Source organism: Felis catus, chromosome B1 (genome assembly GCF_018350175.1).
Source record: "Felis catus isolate Fca126 chromosome B1, F.catus_Fca126_mat1.0, whole genome shotgun sequence".
Classification (NCBI taxonomy): Eukaryota; Metazoa; Chordata; class Mammalia; order Carnivora; family Felidae; genus Felis; species Felis catus.
This window is the reverse complement of record NC_058371.1, coordinates 170404980-170425256: the sequence shown is the minus strand read 5'-3', so window position 1 is coordinate 170425256 and position 20277 is coordinate 170404980. Positions and strand designations below refer to the sequence as shown.

At 40.1% G+C, this 20277-nt stretch overlaps 1 protein-coding gene across 8 annotated transcripts in view; it reads left to right on the top strand.

Annotated features, from left to right (window-relative positions):
- LIMCH1 (LIM and calponin homology domains 1) overlaps positions 1-20277 on the top strand; it is a 331860-nt gene that overhangs the window by 116332 nt on the left and 195251 nt on the right. For all 8 annotated transcript variants that reach the window (XM_023253162.2, XM_023253168.2, XM_023253165.2 and 5 more), the window contains exon 2: positions 11370-11440. In XM_023253162.2, the coding sequence (XP_023108930.2) occupies positions 11370-11440 (71 nt within the window). The remainder of the gene's footprint in view (positions 1-11369; positions 11441-20277) is intronic.

Genomic DNA, 20277 nt, shown 5'->3' with positions numbered 1-20277 from the left:
TTCTGTTCTGTGTCTTTGTAAGGCAAGAACAACTTGAGGATGTGCAAACACAGTTACTGCTAAACCCACTCACATGTTCCCGGACTGACCCATTTTCTGTGTCTAAAGCATACAATGGCTAGATCAGAGGATTTAATGCTCCCAGGGTGCTTTTGAGCATTGCCTGTATTCTTAATTATGTATTTTTTTTAGTGGAGTCTGTCAATCTGTGGCTATAAACAGCGCCTTCTGGTTTTCTGATGACATGATGAAAATATAAATGGATTCTGCAGATTGCATTTTATTATCCTCAGTATTAAGCACTCAGATCTAGTGCTGGAGAGGATCATGGTCTGATAATGTTGATTAAATAATCTCAGGCCTGGACTTCTGTGCTGTTTCTTTGCCAACTCAAACCGAATGGATATAAGAAGCTATCGTTATTAAAGAGAGTATGGCAGTGTAAGTGTCACAAGAAGTGCCTTCAGAAGGCAGTGTGATGAGGCAGTGAAACCCTGGCCTGGGTGAAGGAAGGCCTGATTCTAGTCTCATCCTTGCTGATAGCTAGCTGTATGATCTTGAGCAAGTCACTCAATTTGCAGGATGTTACTTTTCTTAAACATAAAATGAAGGGGTTGTGTATATGACTTGGACTTATTCTGGGTAATGAGAAGGGACACAGGATGGATCTATAGAAAGATTCCTGGGTGCTGCATGGGAGGCGGTTTGCAGAAGGGCCACAGTGGGAGCAGAGAGACCACGGCAGTGGCTGCCATTGTTATCTTGAGGAGACGCAGTGGAGGCTTGGGCTGGTGTGGTGGTGTAGAGACGAGGGGAGAGAGCAGGCATAAAGTACATTTAGAGGGAGAAGCATTGCCCTTCTTGATGGTTTAAATGCATCTCTGTGTTCTTAGGGATGGGAGATGGTGGTGCCTTCCCTTGATATGGAAGAGACCAGGAGTAGAACAGGTTGGACCAGGGGACACACATCACAACTTTTCTTTTGATCTTGTTCGTTAGGTACCCAAGTGGAGAAGTCAAGTAAGAAATTGGATGATTTCATTTTGACTTCAAGGGGGAAGGGTCAGTACCACCTAGGAAAGTGTGTGAGTTAGGATATGCAAGATATTTAAAGGGGGGATATTTAAACTCATAACAATTTATGAGTTATTGTGTGTGACGTATTTAAAGGCATGGGGCTACCCAGGGAAGGGAATGTGTGGCTAGAGAGAGAGAAAAAGGCAGCATGAAGAAAGGAGAAAAAGAACCATGTTGTACAGGTAGGAGATGAATGAGGTACATGTATGTAAGGCCACAGTGAAGGGGTATTTACTGAAATGCTTACTTTCTACTGAGGTAGAAAGAAAAGCAGGAGTGTCTGGTTGTGGAAAAGCCTAGAACATGCAAGTGATCCAAACAGGGGTGAGTGGTCGACTGTCATGGTGCTGGGGCCTTGATGCACATCAGCAGAGCAAATGTCTCAGTGGATCAGACAGTATGGTAATACTAGAATTTAAGAGGAGAACCAGCAAACCATGGCATCAATTAAGATCAGGGAGGAAAGACCTGTAAAGAGTATTGGAAAAAGAGAAGTCAATAATGCGATCTAATTCTAGTATTGTTGCCAATACTAACAATGAGATTGACCAAACTCTTGCTGTGGGTCAGGTACTGTGGGAAGGGTTTGACATACACTAATTCACTTACTCTTCCTGAAAACCTTTGGAGTAGGTATAAGTATCATTTCATAAGTAGGAGAGCTGAGGATTAAAAGAAGTTCATTAATCTACTTATGATTTAGCTTGTGCTTGTGGAGCTCAGGGTCAGACTCGTGAGTCTCAACTCAACCCTCTAAGAATTTTCGGTGAATTAAACGCGGACAGCTTGTAGGCACCTGAGCTATGATGATAAGGGCAATGGGTACTGGATACTCGTACAGGGAGTTCGGACTGTGAAAAACAGGATAGTTGATGGGGCTAGATTGAATTAGCGTTCTTAGGAGAAGAGGGAACTCATTCAACCAGCAGGGAGGTAAAGAATGCTGTGGACCAAGGGGTAAGGTAAGCACCTGGGGAAGGGGAGGGATGGCATCCAGAGCCTTGATAGAGGAAAGAGAAGGTAGATTTCTTCCTTTTGAGGAAAGGATGAAAAGGTAGGTGTAGGTACTGTATATAAAGGGATGTGTGGGAGGCTGGAAGCAGTGGTCCTAAAGGAGGTCTGGCCAGATGGTTTCCATCGCACTGTGATTCCAAAAGCAAAGCCATTCTATATTAAATGGGGGTGGTAGAATCTGCAAGGAAGTAATTGAGAGCAACAAGCAAAATGTCATTTTGGGACTGTCTCTTTGGGAATGGAGAATTAGTGGGAAATGGGGAGAATGACTGCCAAAGAACCGCACCCTTGCCTTCATCTTCTTTTGTTTCAGGGGTATCTCTTTTGTTTCAGGATCGAGTACAACCCATAATGGTAACACGTAGATCCTTTACTGTCTGGGCCATGCTCACTCTGGCACGTCATGTTCTACCACCCCGCCCCTCCCCACCTGCCTCCCTCCTGTGGTCAGCCCTTAGAACTTTTCCTCTTTGCTCAGAGAAACCCATACAAGTCTTTGTGTCTGCCTGGAGTGTCCCACTTCATCTTCGTACTTTGGAGAATCCCTCTTATCCTTCAGGACCAACTCAAATGTCAGCTCCTCAAAGGTTTTCCTTGACTGTCTTAGGCAGAGAGAGTTCATTCCTTTGCTCAGACACTGCACAGAATTGTGCTTAGGAACATGAACTCTGCAGTCACACTACCAGGGTTCGATCCTGGCTCTCCTATTTAGTAGATTTGTGTCCTTGGGCAACTTACTTAACCTCTCTGTGTCTAGGTTTCCTTGACTTTAAAATTATAATAGTCCTAGGATCCACCTTACTGGGTTGTTATGAGGATTACATAACATAATATTTGGCGAGCATCTAGAACAGAGAGGGATGTGATACGGTAGTTAGTATGTGAAGGTGAACTGTTACCCTTCAACTATTCCTTTAGTTGTGCAATTTGTGTTAATTGCTTCCTCTCTGGTCTTGCAGAGCTGTGTCCATATTTCTCTTCCAACACCTACTATACTGTTTGATCTTTCCCCTTGGATTGTGGACTCTTACTGGGTAGGGTAGAGAGCTTGTTATTTTGGTTTCACACACACACCTATTACTTTGCCTGGGATGAAATAGGTATTCAGTAGATGATTGATTGGTTGGCTGCTAATTCTGGTTCAGAGGAATATGACTTATGATTGTTTATGAAGAGTTCCCATAGAAACTTGGTTTGATTTTTCTAGCAACCCCACAAAGGAGACGGAAATAGCAGTGGATTTGTTTCTCAGTAAATGTGAAAAATAAGAGCAGTTCTGTACTGTTTTATTTTGCAATTTAAGTGTGAAAATATGCAGAAATGTCCTTTTTTATTAAATAAGTCAAATATGATCAGAAGACAAGGGAGCATAATAAGCCACTGATAATCTTCTTTGGTGAATTTTAAAGAGGTATTATTTTTCATTTACTGTTTATAGTAGGAAATCACTACCTTCTGAAAGCATACCTTTTTTATTATTATTTCAACAAATATTTATTGAGTACCTACTGTGAGCCAAGTACTTTTCTAGACACAGAGTATGCAAAAGTGAAGAGAACAAAGAAAATTTCCCATTCTCACCTGACTGGGTGGAGCTGGACAATAAACAAAATAATAATGTAATATCAAATGTACCTGTTTTTGTACAGCAATTTAGAGAAAATATCCATGGTTTTCAAAAGTTAAGTCAACCTATATTAAATTCTGTATTTTCTTCAATTGCTTGAATCCAGGGACCATTATTTGTCAGCCAATAGAATCTCCTCTTAAGATCATTATAATAGGGTTTCCAACATTTATTTAAAATCTTCTTCATTGGGGCACCTAGGTGGCTCAGTTGGTTGAGCATCAGACTTCAGCTTAGGTCATGATCTCATGGTCTGTGAGTTCAAGCCCCGCATTGACTTGCTGTTCTCAGCGCAGAGCCCACTTTGGATCTGTCCCCTGTCTCTCTGCCTCTCCCCTGCTCGTGCTCTCTCTTTCTCAAAAATAAATAAAAAACATTAAAGAATATTAAAATCCTCTTCAGGCTTACAGTTTATTGTTGGACTTCAGTTTACCCACCAGATTGCATTAAAAAAAACCCTGAAGATTATGAAAACATTTCTGAAATACAGTTTGTATAATGGTAATGATCAGGCTGAGAGACTGATTCTTGGCAATCTTTGGCTATTCATGGAAATTAATAACAGTGGTAACAAAGTAATTAGCAAAGTGTAGCATTTTGATATATAACGTGTTACATTATAAACACATCATAAAAATATCACCATAAAGTTCTGTGGATTTTTATTAGACTTTTTTTAAATCCTCCATATTTCAGTTATTTGAATGGTTTAGAGTAGTGCCATTGACATGAACAGACTCAGAAACATAATTACCTTTTAGATCAATGAGAGGGAAATCAAATACAGATGAGCTTACTTAATAATTACGTGCATATAGTGAAGGAAATAATCAGCAAAACTAAAAGGCAACCGACAGAATGGGAGAAGATATTTGCAAATGACATATCAGATAAAGGGTTAGAATCCAAAAATCTATAAATAACTTCTCAAACTCAACACCCAAAAAACAAATAATCCAGTGAAGAAACGGGCAAAAGACATGAATAGACACTTCTCCAAAAAACACATCCAGATGGCCAACTGACACATGAAAAAATGCTCAGCGTCACTCATCATCAGGGAAATACAAATCAAAACCACAATGAGATACCACCTGACACCTGTCAGAATGGCTCACATTAACAACTCAGGCAACAACACATGTTGGCAAGGATGTGGAGAAAGAGGATCTCTTTTGCATTGTTGGTGGCAATGCAAGCTGGTGCGGCCACTCTGGAAAACAGTATGGAGGTTCCTCAAAAAATTAAAAATGTAACTACCCTATGACCCAGCAATTTCACTACTATGCATTTATCCACGACATACAGGTGTGCTGTTTCGAAGGGACACATGCACCCTCATGTTTATAGCAGCACTATAAACAATAGCCAAAGTATGGAAAGAGCCCAAATGTCCATCGATGGATGAGTGGATAAAGAAGACGTGGTATATATATACAATGGAGTATTACTCGGCAATCAAAAAGAATGAAATCTTGCCATTTGCAACTATGTGGATGGAACTGGAGAGTATGATGCTAAGTGAAATTAGTCAGAGAAAGACAAAAATCACATGACTTCACTCAGATGAGGACCTTAAGAGACAAAACAGATGCACATAAGGGAAGGGAAATAAAAATAATATAAAAACAGGAAGGGGGACAAAACAGAAGAGACTCATAAATATGGAGAACAAACAGAGGGTACTGGAAGGGTTGTGGGAGGGGGGATGGGCTAAGTGGGTAAGGGGCACTAAGGAATCTACTCCTGAAATCATTGTTGCATTATATGCTAACTAATTTGGATGTAAATTTTAAAAAATAAAATTCAAAAAAGAACTAAATATAATTGGAAAAAATTAAATTAAATTAAAAACATAATTACGTGCATAAAATAGTGTGATGACACATTGTGATGTCCTCTTGCTTCTGCTTTTGGTTAATTGCTAAGATAGATGAAAGTGCTCCTTTTCCTTTAAAACAATCAGTGTTCCGGTAAGTTATCCATTCATTGAGTATTTTAATCTGACACTTATAGCATGTCCCTCCATTGCTGTAAGTAGCAAATCTTTTGCTTAGTAATGAAAGCGAATTAACCCTGAACCATAAAGCAGGAAAGAAATCTGTTATTTCTTGAATGAAAGAAAGAAATTTCTAGAATTTCTTTCTTTCTGTTATTTCTAGAAAGAAATCTGTGCTTTCCTGAAACGCACACAGGACGTAGACGCGGATATAACTGCCACCATAAGTGCTTCTGAGGATCTCTTTGAATGGGGAGATGTTCATTATGGCCACCCTTGACGTCATGGTGGTGTCTAGGGTTTGGCCCATGTGCTCCTATCAGTTTTTTTTTGTTGTTGTTGTTGCTTGTTTGCTTGTTTTTCTGGTGAATACCTTCAGGGAACTGAAGGAACTTTGGCTTTTACTATGAGTGAGATGAGGAGGTATTGAGGGGTTTTAAGTGGAGTAGTGACATGATCCAACTTTATGGGATTCCTCTGGCTGCTCTATTGAGAATAGATGGAAGGGAGGCAAGGTAGAAGCACTGAAGCCAGGTAAGGGACTTATCCAGGTATAAGATGATGGTGGCTTGGAGTAGGTAGTAGCATGGAAGTAGTGAGAAGTGGTTGGATTCGCGATAAGTTTTGAAGGGAAAATCAACAGAATTTGTTGGTGGGTGTGATTGGTATGAAAGGTAAGGGTCAAGCATTGCTAAGCTGAACAACTGCAAGGATGAAGCTGCAAAATTGATCAGATGGGTGAGGATCAGCAGCGAGGGGAGAGCAGGATTTAGGGGAAATGATAAAGTGCTCTTGACATTTCAAGTTGCTCTTCCACTGGGATGCTCCTGAACCTGGATTCTCTCACCACCCACTCCATGTCCCAGGTTCCCATTTCAGGTTCTCTTTAAGAACTTTACTAGATCTTCCCATCTTGCTCTGTGTCCTTGGAAAATCATAAGGAGCTCATGGCTTGGCCAGCACCTTGTCTGAGAGGTTATTGAGAGTCCTTAGTCAGTTGGAATCCAGGTGGGAAGGTTAGTGAAGAGTTTGGGTGGTTATTGTTCCCTTACCTTGCTCACAGATTGTTGGTAATGGTGGTTGAATCTTGGCAGCCATATTGTTTTTTATAGCAATGGCTTATGCTGTCATTAAGGGAATAGTAATTAGTCTTTAGAGTTAAAATAAATGTGTGGCATTGTAAACCCATGATAAAGATGTTGCTGAGAGGCGTTGTTGAGACAGTTCATTCAAAATCCTGATTCCAGTTGAAGGTCCTCCTTTTCTGATTCTGAACTGTTGGCTTACTTTTGTATACTAGTTCAGGGCTTTGTAAATTTTACTTTACATGTGAATCATGGGGATCTTTTTTGGATGCGGTTCTGATTAAGTAGGTCTTATAGGAATGGGAGGACTGATAGTCTGTATTTCTAATGTTAATTCCAGGTAAGATGCTGCTGCTACTAGTCTAAGAACCTAACTCTTCAGTGGCATGGCCCTTGTTGAATTTCTGGGGTCTATTCCGCTGATGACCCTCCCAACAAAGATCTAGACACCTCTATACTAAATAACGTGGCCCTGGAAGAAAGGGAGACATTAAAGTCAGTGGAGAGCAGTGAGAAGGTTATGCTGGGACCTGTAGATGCAGGAGGAAGGAAGGAAGCAAAAGAATAGAGGCAGAAATGATCACCTTCCTCCAAATGCATGGCGTTTGTTCCCATCTCCAGAATTGGCAGTCTAGGAAATTGAATTTAATCAGACTACATCTTGGAGGATGTGGATTAGCAGGCTGACTTGGGACTGTTAAACATATCTACTTGCAATATTTCACTGACTACATGTCATATACAATATAATTTTAAATAGCACATGGGCACTTTAGGTGGTCTATGGACCACCAATATTTTCTTATAATCTTAATGGTCCTGTTACTATCTATTTATGGTATGAATTTAGATATCTGCTCTCCTCTGCAGTCTGTGAGCCTTCTGCATGCAGTGACCATGTCTCATTTGTATTTCTGTCTCTAGGCCCTGCCCGTCATTATGGCTCAATAAATGGAAAGGGGCTGGGTTATCTTGGCCAGAGATTCTGTAATAGATGTAGGTAAATTCTCTTGGGTTTCATTGTTAGTTAGCACCATTTGTGCTAGAACATAATAATTTTAACAAAAATGTAAAGACCTGGGGGAAAATGTTTTCAAAATTTTCTAATGACTTCTTGGTGAATAGGGGTCAGTTTTAGAGATATTAGTGGTGTTTTGAGAATATAAATTAGGATTCAAGAAGAAAATGCTAAAATGTTTAAAGTCTGTGTTTAAAATCCTAGCTTTGTAAAGGACCTCTTTCCTATTTATTTATTTACAAACTGTAAATACAAAATACTTGTTATACATTTCCTCACCATCCCTTAAATAAGAATGAGAAGATATTAACAAAGGACTTCCTTCTTCCTTCTTTCCTTCCTTCCTTTCTCCCTCCCTCACTTCCTTCCTTCCTTCCTTCCTTCCTTCCTTCCTTCCTTCCTTCCTTCCTTCCTTCCTTCCTTCCTTCTTTCCTCTTTCCTTCAGGCATACATTTTATTGACTTGTGATTTGCCTTTCTAGTGGGATTGGCAATGAGGATGTTTTATAATACAATTTGAACTATGGTTTACAAGGAAGAGTTGGGATCACTTAGTTTCCTTAGACTGCTCTTTAAAAAACAAACAACGGGGGCACCTGGGTGGCTCAGTGGGTTAAGTATCTGACTTCAGCTCAGGTCATGATCTGTAGTTTGTGGGTTCAAGCCCCGCCCTGGACTCTGTGCTGACAGCTCGGAGCCTGGAGCCTGCTTTGGATTCTGTGTCTCCCTGTCTCTTTGCCCCTCCCCTGCTTGAGCTCTGTCTCTCTCTGTTTCTCTCTTAAAAATAAGTAAACATTAAAAAAATAAAAAACAGACATCAAACAAACAATATTGTTTGGATTTTCTGATGATTAGTCGTGTGTATTAATTGTACAACATTTTAGGAAAATAGAGAAAATTTAAAGAAGAAAATAAAAATCACACCTGCTTTCCACCATGAAGAGGTAACATGTTGGCATATTTTGTGTGTGTGTGTGTGTGTGTGTGTGTGTGTGTGTGTGTGTGTGTATCTGTCTATTTTGTAATAATATTCTTGTCTGGTTTTGGAATCAGGTAATGCTGGTCTCATAGAATGAATTGAGAAGTATGCTTTCCTCTTCAGTTGCTTGGAATAGCTTGTGTAGAATTGCATTTTTTTTTCTTATATAGTTGTTGTAATTTACCAGGTAAACCTTCTGAGCCTGACATTTTCTTTTGGGGAAGTTACCTATTTCTTTGTTGAATGAACTTGGTTGATTGTGTCAAGAAATTTCTCTAGTTCATCTAAGTTGGTGAATGTATTAGTATAAATTTATTTGTAATGTTCCCTCTTAATTTTTTTAATTAAAAAATTGTTTTTAAATTTATTTATTTTTGAGAGACAGAGAGAGACAGAGCTCAAGTGGGGGAGGGGAAGAGAGAGAAGGAGACACAGAATTCGAAACAGGCTCCAGGCTCCAAGCTGTCAGCACAGAGCCCAGTGCGGGCCTCAAACCCACAAACTGTGAGATCATGACCTGAGGCGAAGTCGGACGCCCAACCGACTAAGCCACCCAGGCACCCCCGTTATTCTTTTAATGTCTATAAAATATGTAATGATATCATCTGTGTCATTCCTGTTGTTGGTAAGTTGTGTCTTTCTTTTTTGGCTAAAAACCAAAGGTTGTCGATTTTATTAGCCAAAGATGTATCAATCTGGCTAAAGTTTTCTCAATTTTATTGGTCTCAAGTAAGTAACTTTTCATTTCATTGATTTTTTTTTCTGTATTGCTTTTTGGTTTTCTGTTTGATTGATTTCAACTGATACAGTTTTTTTCCTTTTTTTTCCTACCTAATTTGGGCTTAATTTGCTTAAGGTAGAAGCAGAATTTGTTGATTTGAGATTTTTTTTTTCTGATATAGGTGTTTTGTGCTATACATTTCCCCAAAATACTGCTTTAGTGTCTTTGTCACATTCTTCCACTACAAAATATATTCTAATTTCTTTTTATTTCTTCTTTGATCAATAGGTTTAACATTGTGTCACTTAATTTAAAATTATTTGGGGATTTTTTTTCCTAAGATATTTCTGTTACTAATTTCAAATTTAATTCCACTGTGGCCAGATGACATGCTCTTTTATGAATTGAATTCTTTTAAGTTTGTGGAGACTTGTTTACAGACCCAGAAATTGGTCTATCTCAATACATGTTCACTGTGAACTTAGGAAAAAAAATATGTATTCTGCTACTGTAGGGTGAAGTATTGTTGAAATGTCAATTAAGTCAATTTGGTTGACAGTGTTGTTCAAGTCTTCTATATCCTTATTGATTTTTTGTCTACTTATCAGTTATGAAAGAGAGATAAATACTTCTGGCTCTAGTTGTGAATTTGTCTATTTCTCTTCACAGATTTTTTTTGGTTTATGTATTTTGAAGTTTTTATTAAATGTAAAAATGTTTAGGATTTTTATGTCTTCCTGATGAGCTAAACCTTGTGTCATTATGAAATGACTTTCTCTGTCCTTGGTATTATTATTTTTTCTAAAATTTTCTTTGATATTAATATCCAGCTTTTTAAAATTAGCATTAGCATGTTATTATCTTTTTCTATTCTTCTATCTTTAATCTACTTCTCTCTTTATCTTTAAAGTGCATTTCTCCTAGGCACCACATAGTTCGGTGTTACTTTTTATTTCCAATATGACAATGTCTGTCTTTTAATCGGGGATATTTAGTCCGTTTATATTTAATGTACTTATTGATATGGTTAGGTTTAAGTTTATTGTGTTGCTATTTACTTTTTATTCCATATGTTCTGTATTCTCTTTTCCTCTTTTTCTGTCTTTTTTCATTGTTAAGAGTATTATGATTCCGTTTTATTTCCTTTTTAAGCTTATTAACTGTAACTTTTTATTTTGCTGTTTTAAAGGTTGCTTTAGGGTTTTTAGTATACATTTTTACCTGGCATATTCTAGATAGTCAATATATACTTACTGAATGAACAAATGATTGCCCTAGGTGCCTAGGGCAAAGGGCTGCTGAGAGCCAGAGGTATCAAGAATGGTCATCAGTCCTGTGTTGTTAGTCATTCCTTTCCAGCTTTTATTTTCCTCTTTCACACCAAGTTAGTATGGATATTGGCTTTAATATTCCTGTCTTGATGTTTGTCTCTTGAGGATAGGTGTCTGTATCTTCCCCACTACTCCCCCCCCCCCAATAATATTTTAACAAACAGATGTTTTATCCTTAGGTGGTGCTTTCTGCAGGCTTTTTTGAAAGTGTGTGGATTGAGGCTGTGGCCTTGACTTATCATGGCCAAACCCTAAAAGTAACACCCTTATCAGGAAGAACAGACAATTTAAGGAATTGGGTAGGAAAAAGCTTCAAAATAATGGTCTACATTTAGGATTAGCTGATCTCAGCAAACTACACATAGAAAAGAAATTCAGACCTAACAGATTTTCTCCATTCTTGGAATGCCACCAGTTATTTCAAGCCTCTTAAATATTAAAAAAAAAATCATTGAAATTCTTGATTAAAAAAGAAAAATTTATGCTCTCTCTCTCTCCCTCTCTCTTTTTTTTTTCCAGCAAGTAACCGGCAGAAGTTTTGGTGATAAAGATTTTCGGACAGGGTTAGAAAATGGAATCCTTCTCTGCGAGTAAGTATAGCCTATTGTTCAATTGGTTTTGCTCAAGAAGAATCATCAATACTGTTCAGTTCATCTGTAAAGCTTCGTATTTTGTTTTGCATTTTATTCATAGTTTGATTCTGAGATTTTAAAAAATCACTGGGCTAGGCAGTAAACCTAAGTAGGTGAGGAAGTTTTAGTGTACGGTAGGGGGGGAAGTGATGGGGACTGTGGCATTTGTAATCAGGTAAAGAAGATGTATCTGGTAGCTGCTACTCAGCTCCAACCAATATCTGTAATGTAGGAATCTGGGCCCAGGTAATTGGAAGGATGTGGACCCATTTGTAGTGAAAGTAGCAGCTTTTCTCCCCTGTATCCCCCAAGCAAAAGCAATTTGTGCCATGTGAAGCAATGCATCTAATTACTTACAACTTCTTAAAACATGGCAGTTAATGTTCCTCACTGGGCTTGCTCCCCTGACGCATTTTGAATATATTATGCTACTGGCAAATTTCAAATGTGAACAATAACTGCCATGTTTAACTTTTATGGTTTGAACCTGGGTTTTGTCATAAAGCGCGGCTGTGGGGATGGTTTCAAGAGCTTTCTGTGAAGTGGTTCTAGACACAAAATAAACTAGAGACTTAACACTTGGAGATGGATGAACATACACTTTAAGGTCTCAAAACTTGAACTTAATAGGCTCTATAATTCAGTTACTGATTTTTGTTCCATTGAGGTGAAAAGTACACACAGGAAAAGCACAGCTCCAGATATACAACCTGATGGATTTTGAGAACTGTGTACATGCATGTAGCCTAAACCCTGATGAAGATATAGGACAGCAAATTCCCTCTTGTCCCCTCCCAATCCATCTCAACCACCTCTAGAAAAACACTGTTCTAATTTCTATCACCATAGCATTTATTTGCCTTATATCTTGCACTTTGTGGATGTGAAATTACATAGAATGCACCTTTATTTTGGCGACTTCCAGAATATTGTTTGGGACCTACCAATGTAGTTGAAAGACTTCCGGTTTTGGAGCCTGAGAGCTAGAAATGCAAGTCTTACTGTACCCCTTAGATCATTTAACCTTCTTGAGTCTCAATCTTTTCTTGTAATGAAAAGTTACAACTCTTGCTTACTTGATAAACTTTGTATGAATTTCAATGAGATAATGTGGGTGAGGTGCTTTGAAAAATTACATTTGCTATACCAATGTTGATTATAGGCAGCACTTTTTAACACAGTTCATGCCAGCATTTTTTTCCTGCTCCCCACTGTCCTTTTTTCCTCAAAGAGAAATTAACATGCCCTGATTGCTGTTTCCATTCCTTCCTTCCTGTGGAGCCTCTTCTCTCTTCTCATACTTTACTTCCCTCATTGCCTCTTTTCCCTTTATTAAATCTAAATCTGAGCTCATCTCTTACATAAACCATACTTGGTTTAGCATCTCCCCAGAGATAAACCCAGGCAGACTCCAAACACTTCCCTTGTGTTCTAACACCTGCTTCTCCAATGATTCTGGGCTTAGCCCTCTCCTGATGTTACAGACTAGCCACAATCTGATCTAATTTATGTGCATCATGCTGTCTTAATTCTGTTGAAGTGGGTCTTTGGTACCAATTTTTGTTTAGTTAACATTTGCTTCAAAAACTCTTGTAGGCGTCCATCTCTCCACTATATTCCCGTGAATAAATCTGTGAAGGAGTAGCATTGCTTGCCAGACCTTAGACTGAGAAGGCTCATCTGAAGCTGAAGCTCTGGGTCTGGAGACATTTGCACACATAGAACTTGCTTCTTACCTAGATAAAGATGTTGAGTCAGAGGATGGATTCTGTCATGTGAGCAGTGGCACTATCCATTGGCCTTTCACAAACACATTACTGAATGTTAGAGTTGTTTAGGGGTGGAGGGATGGGGCTTGGGCCTAGGAAATATTATGGTTAGCCAAGATAGAGGCACAGATTATATAGCCAGGGGCCTCTTTAAGTTATAAAGGGTTTGGACTGCTGACAGCCAAGAATGACGCTGAGTGAACTGGCCAACACAGAGGCTTGGACAAGTGTTACTGAACGGCCAAAATAAGTGAGTTATTGTCTAAATCTTCTACACATGGAAGATTAGACCCACTGGTGTATTTGAAGGAGTCTGAGGACCAGGGTCAAGTCTTGGCTTCCTTGTGGGACTCCAGCTGGCAGCTCCCCCAGAGTTTGCTAAGGTAAAATGAACTGCATCAAAAGAGCCAGTAGCATGAGTCTCAGTCAGAGGCTTTGAGGGAAAGCTGGGTCAGCAGCTGGAGAAACCAGACACAAACAGATTTCTAAGTCCAGGACCCACAGAGCAATGAGAAACAAAAGCATGGCCCAAAAGCTGAATGCACTGAAGGTTGGGAGCAATGGAGGAAGATTTTCCCCTCGTCTTTGGTCGGGGCGGGGGCACGGCTAAGTTTTATCCAAGCTGGAGCATACTGGGCTACTGTAGACTGAGATCAGCAGGTTTGTTTTCTGGGACTTGTATCCAGAGACCCATCTGGCAAGAAGAGGGACTCGCACTGTTCCAGGGGTGGGGCTGGTTGATGGCAAGGACCAAAAGGCAGGAAACTCCGTTTGGAGGGTCTCAGGAAAGTGTGGGTTCCCAGAGAGTGGATCCATACAGGTTTTAAGCACCTGTGTTTGGAGAGTAGAGAAGAATGTGTAAGGCCGTGCCACTCTGTAGAAGCAGAGGGAGTTTCGTGGACGCCGGTGATTCAGGAGTTCTAACTCCAAACCTCCACTCATGTAGCAACGCTTAACAACGTAAGAAGAAATCCCTATAATTTCAGATTTAGAAAACTAGCAATTCAGCTCTTCTGAGACAGGCTTTCATAACATACAGCCCTCTTTTTAAAAATTGTTGGGTTTTTCAACTTTATATTATTCAAAACAGAAGCCCAGTTGGTGTCTTGTAATAGTGTAATGACCCCAGTTGAAAAATACATGAACGGCATCAGTGAATGATTCCTTTTGTTCAGCAAACTCTCGTCTTTTTGTCTGAGTTAGATCAGCTCTAAATGGTGGTTGCAACTGGAGAGACATGCTCTTTGTTCACTAAACATTTCCTGAGTTGTTTATGAGTCTGGAAAAAAATTCATAGTTCTCATCAAACAGAGGTCACCCTTCTGTGCCTGGGGCCTGATTTCCCTTCTTACCAAACTTTCATGTGGCCTGTAAGAACTATTATCATACCCATTTTACAGAGGAACGAAGAGCGGCACAGAGGATTCAATAACTTGGCTGAGGTTATACAGATAAGAAAGCTTTACGTTCAGAAGTCTGATTCCTTAGCTTTTTTGCTCTGAACGACTGTCCTGTGCCTACAGTTGGGATTTCAGTGGGAGAGAGAAGCAGGAGGTTTGGTTGGAGGTTAGTGATGGTGGCATGGAATTGGTACCAGAAAACACTGAGCAAGCAGAGGAGGGCGGTGCAGAGGATAACCACTGGGTCTCAGCAGGACGGAGTGTGAAGGAGGACTGCATGGGGTTGGTGGTCTTGGGATGTAAGTATCAAGGGCCTGGTGGTCCTTCTTAAGAAGGCAAGTCCCATGAGAGTGAAAGCATGAGAGAGCGAAGAGGCTAAGGAGGCTCTAGTCTGCAGAAGATGTAGGGATTTCAGCTTTCTTACGTACAGCCGTCAAACCAGATGGAGACAAAGGCAAGGGTGCTGATGTTTACTAAGGACTACAGAGACAAGAGAGAAAAGACTGGCGCCTACAGGCAGCATATAAGGTGGAAATGGAGTAGCGTCAGAGTCACCCTGGGAGCTTTTTTTGACTTTGCCTGTCAAGTGCAGTACCCGTGGCTTTGCATAGGCTGCCCCCATATTCAGTAATACTTCGGCATAAATGTATAACTCACGATAATAGCAAGTACAAACCGGACTCTGCGTGTGCCAAGTAGAATTCTAGTAGATGTGTTTTTGCTCTAATCATTTCTCTCTTTCTCTGTTGATTTTGCCAACTGTGTGTACTTGAAGTTTGGAGGTTAAACGATCAAATGTGAGTCCTCTGCGGAGCAGTAAATAAAATGGGGTCAAAATGTGGCAAATATGTGACTTCGGGGTTTAAAAGGAAGGCTGCAAATAACTATTCCCTAAGGAAGTCCCTCCCAGTACAGTGTTGCTGATGACTGCCATCTACTTCCCTGTCCCTGGATCAGACTGTTTTGAGATAATTCCAGAAAGGAAAGTTTCTGACTTGGTTTCCTGGCTATGACTTTATTATTTAGATAGAACTCTATGGAATTCTATCTATATCAGGGGTTGGCAAATTATGGCCTTTGGCCTGTTTTTGTACTGGTTTTCTCACTAAGAATGGTGTTTATATTTTAAGAGGGTTGTAAGTAAAACAAGACAAGAGTCGGTATATGGCTCATAGAGCCTAGAATGTTTACTATCTGGTCCTTTACAGAAAGTTTGCCAGCCCATAAGGACTATGGGATAAATTTTGGATGTAATTGTTTACCCACATAAAGTTACGTGAGTTTGGGCAGTGCAAAAATGCTGTTCAGGTAAATGAAATAACTTTTTAGAAAAGATTTTCTCAGGACTTTTTTTTTTTTTAAGCTTATTTTGAGAGAGACAGAGACAGCACGAGTAGGGGAGGGGAAGAGAGAGGCGGGGAGATAGAGAATCCCAAGTGCACTCTGCACTGATAAGATGTGGGGCTCAAACCTATGAAACTGAGATCTTGACCTGAGCCTAAACCAAGAACCAGATGCTTAACAGACTGAGCCACCCAGGCGTGCCCCGTTCAGGACCTTTTAGAAGTCCTTCTTCCACCCAACTTTTTATTTTGAAAAATTTCAAACTCATAGAAAAGTTATAAGAATAATATAAGGATTATGCATATAGCCTGCAACTGGATGCAAATGTTCAGGAAAAAAGAGGCATATGCAGAAAGAGATCAAGTAAGTATGGCAAGATGATAATATAGTTCGCCCTTGAACAACATAGTTTGAATTGTGTGGGTCCACTTACGTGAGGATTTTTTTGATAAATACAGTGCAGTACTATAAATGTATTTTCTTTTCTTTATGCTTTTCTTAATAACATTTTCTTTTCCCTAGCTTATTTATTTATTGTAAGAATGCAGTATATAATACATGTAACATACAAAATATATGTTAATTGATTGTTTATATTATCAGTAAGGCTTCTGGGCAACATTAGGCTAATAGTAGTTAAGTTTTGGGGAAGCCAAAAGTTATACATCAATTTTCAACTGTGTAGGGGGTAGGTGCCCCTAACCCCCATGTTGTTCAGGGGAACTGAGGTAGCATCTAGTTACAGGGTGTATGCTCTCCTACCTTCTCTGTTTGATTTCTCATCCTCCCTCACCCCTTTCACTTTCTTTTTTGTTACCATCCAAAGATACACATTTAACAAAAGCCAGTTCCTGTGCTTTTATGAGATGGTATAGTGGAAAGTGAATGGATTGGGGAACACTTAGGTTGAATCCTATGCAACTATAGTAATAGACCAAAAACAGTCAGAAACTGTGGTTTCCTATGGTTCAACCGAGTTAACAGCTCACATCCTCGGTTTGTCTCCTATGTGTCCTCAAGCAAGTTACCTAACCTCTTAGAACCCCAGTTTCCTTAGCTATAAAAACCAATGTAATTGTACCTAATTAATAGAGTTCTTCTGAGGATTAAATGAATTGATGATATGGATAAATCTCTTTGTTTAGTGCGTGGAACATAGCAGACACTTAAATATTAACTTGTCTCCCTTCATCTATGGAATGAGGAAATCACTACCTCATAAGGTCCCTGAGAGATTCCAGGAAGAGAATACTGTAAAACACTCAGCAGTGTTTGGTGCTCGCTTGGCACTCTGGACCACTAGCTGTTCTCATTATTATTGTTGGAAACAGGCCCGAAGTCAATTATGAATATAACATTGTCAATGCAACTCTATGTCAAGGGGCACCCATCAGCTCTTTCTCTAGGACAGCCAACAAGCTACAGGATGAACGAACTGGGATTTTCCTTTCCAGCTTCTCTTGCCTAGCCTGTGATCGAAAACTGGGCAAGAAAGTTTGAGTCCCTTACAAACTTGATCATCTGTGAATAATGAGCTTTGGCTGGCAGAAGCTTGAGGCCTAGAGTGATTGTTTTGAAAACAGTAACCTTGACCTCTGTGGTGATGTCATTTCCTCTCACTCTCTCCAGCCTGGTTTCTTTCTCTGGGAAGCTGTTCCAGAATCCTCCAGGCAGAGTGAGTAGGTTCCCATCTGGCTTCTGAGGACCTGTACCACCTCAGGGCTGGCATGTATCACAGTGTTTCTACCTCTTTGTCCCACACCTACTTCCTGTACCAGAGTGAAAGCTTCCTGAAGACCCCTTCTGTTTATCTTTGTATTTCCTTCACTGGACACTGGTCTGGCACATAACATGTCTATTACAGGCACCTGTTGAATAAATTGAGTCCAGTAGTAAGATTGCTATCTAGATTACCTAATCATCAGTGACCTTAACTTTCTCCTAGTCTTAGTTGTCATTGTCAGTATCGTCCTCTGTCTCTGTCCCCACCCCTCCGGTCCCCTGCCCTCTTCTTTTTCTCCTTTTTCCTTTTTTCCTCTTTCCTCCTCTGCCTCCCCTCCCCTCCCTTCCTTTCACACACACACACACACACACACACACACACACACACACACACACACTTTTACATAAAGAATAGGGCCATCCCTGAAGTCTAGAGACCAAAGCACAGAAGTATCTACTTTTAGTATAAGAGTTTCCACTACATCCCCATCTTCTTTGGAGTTATAGAGGTCAAATTATGGGTTTTGCTCTACAGACGTGTTTTCATGGAATGCAAAGTCTGAATATGTCAGTTTGCAAATAATAAGTGACCAACAGAGAATGTCTTGGTGTATTTTTGTCTCAGTTCTTATGTTGGTGAAATAATTGTCTGAAGATAAGAAATCTGTTGGCAAACACTTGTCTATATTACCACTGATGAATGAGCTGCTTGTTCTAAGAAGGAAGGCTTGTCCTGGATCCTTGTCCTGATTTCAGCGTGAGATGTGGTGTGCCACAGATGTGTACTAGCCTTCTAGGACAGGTTAGAAGTTGATGGTGTGACTTTGCATGGAGACGCTTTGTCATATGGAGGATTTGTTAGATGTTGACCATGTTCTGCACAGCCCCAAAGGAGGAACTGAGAGACATGAAAAGGGAAAGGAAGGCGTGATTCCTGATCTTCAAGAGTTTTATAATGTTTGGGGGGCTCGAACACACTCACAAAATAGTTAAGTAACAGTGTAAACCAATATGTGAGTAAATGCAAGTGACCAAGATTTAATAAGACGTTAGACAAAGGAAGATTGTTATAGTTTGGGAGATAGTTATTGGAGAGATGCTACATCAAGTGAATTTTACTTAATGAGAATAGTCTGAGGGAAAGAGAAAGGCATCCTACGCAGAGACAAGGGCAGAAGGCAAGGTTTGGGGTCAGAAAGGAGGATGCTGTGTTTAATATACATAGAAGAGATCTGCCTGACAGCAAGGAGGGTTTCTTTTTCTTCATTCAAGTAACATTTTGAAAAGCCCACTTACAAGTGTGGTAAGTTACTAGAAAGTCTAGTATACTCTACAATTAAATCATGTAACAGGGGTGCCCTGATCAGATCTGGAATCTAAATCCTGACTCCACAAGGGGCATAAACCCCACTTCTCTTGTAGAAGAGACATGAAGGTAGAGATCTGAATGAAGAGTGAGATTAGCCAGGAAATAAGGAGGGGAGATGGAAGTAGGGAAGAAGCATGTTATAGACTGAAAGAGTAACATGTCTTAGGTGTATTAGAGGAATTACAAGGGACTCATTGGACCAAAATATAGGAAACAGAGGATGATGGTGTGAGATGAGGGTAGATGGAGAGGAGGAAGAGGCAGGGGCAAGATTGCTCAGGGCCTTGGAAGCCATGGAAGGACTTTGGGTTTGACTTCCAGAACAATGGAAATAAGAAGAACGCTGAAGAAATCACAGGACTTAGTAAGGTAAAGGATACAGATAAATGAAAGAAATGACTACAAAATAACTAGTGTTTCAGTTATTAATGGCAAGCAGAGTAGGGCCCCTGATGCACACTGAAGAGGATCCTTTATTTGTTGGGAGAGGTCATGATTTCAGTTTGGGCAAGGTGAGTTTTGGATATAGAAGGCCCACCTAGGGGACAGTCCGGTGGACTGTTGGGGACAGGGGCCTGGAGCTTAGAGATGAAGCGATGCCTTTCACTTTCTCAAATATGATTTGCCAGCCATTGTTGGACATCAGGGCCAAGCTGTGATTTGTGACAGTCTCTCTGCAGAAAAGATCACATCAAGAAAGAATAGCAGAACAAGGTCTCCGTTTGAGGAAGCTTCACCACCGGATCAGGGACAAGAGAAAGAGAAGCTCACAAAGGGGGATCAGAGAGATGAGAGGAAACCCAGGAAAGTATGTCTTGGAAACCAAGGAGACTAAGAAGACTTTTAAGAGGCTGGTGGTCACCTGTATTACATGGCCCCAGCAGAGGTCAGCTTGCACAAGACCTAAGAAAAGGTCTGCCTTACTGGTAGAGGGAGGCACTGGAGACCTTTGTCAATTAATAGCTGTCTCTGAGAACTGCCAGACCAGTGATCATGATTCCACATTGGTTGTAAGTCTGGCTCATTCTGTTACATCATTTCAGTAGGCTCTTGGTAGAGTCCTTATCTAATGTAAACTACATATGCAATATTTTCCTCAGCTATTAACAAAGAAAAGAGGTTCATCTGACCTAATGTCTTCTTTGTAGAGCGACTATATAATATAGTTTGTCATTCAATTGAGATGGTTTT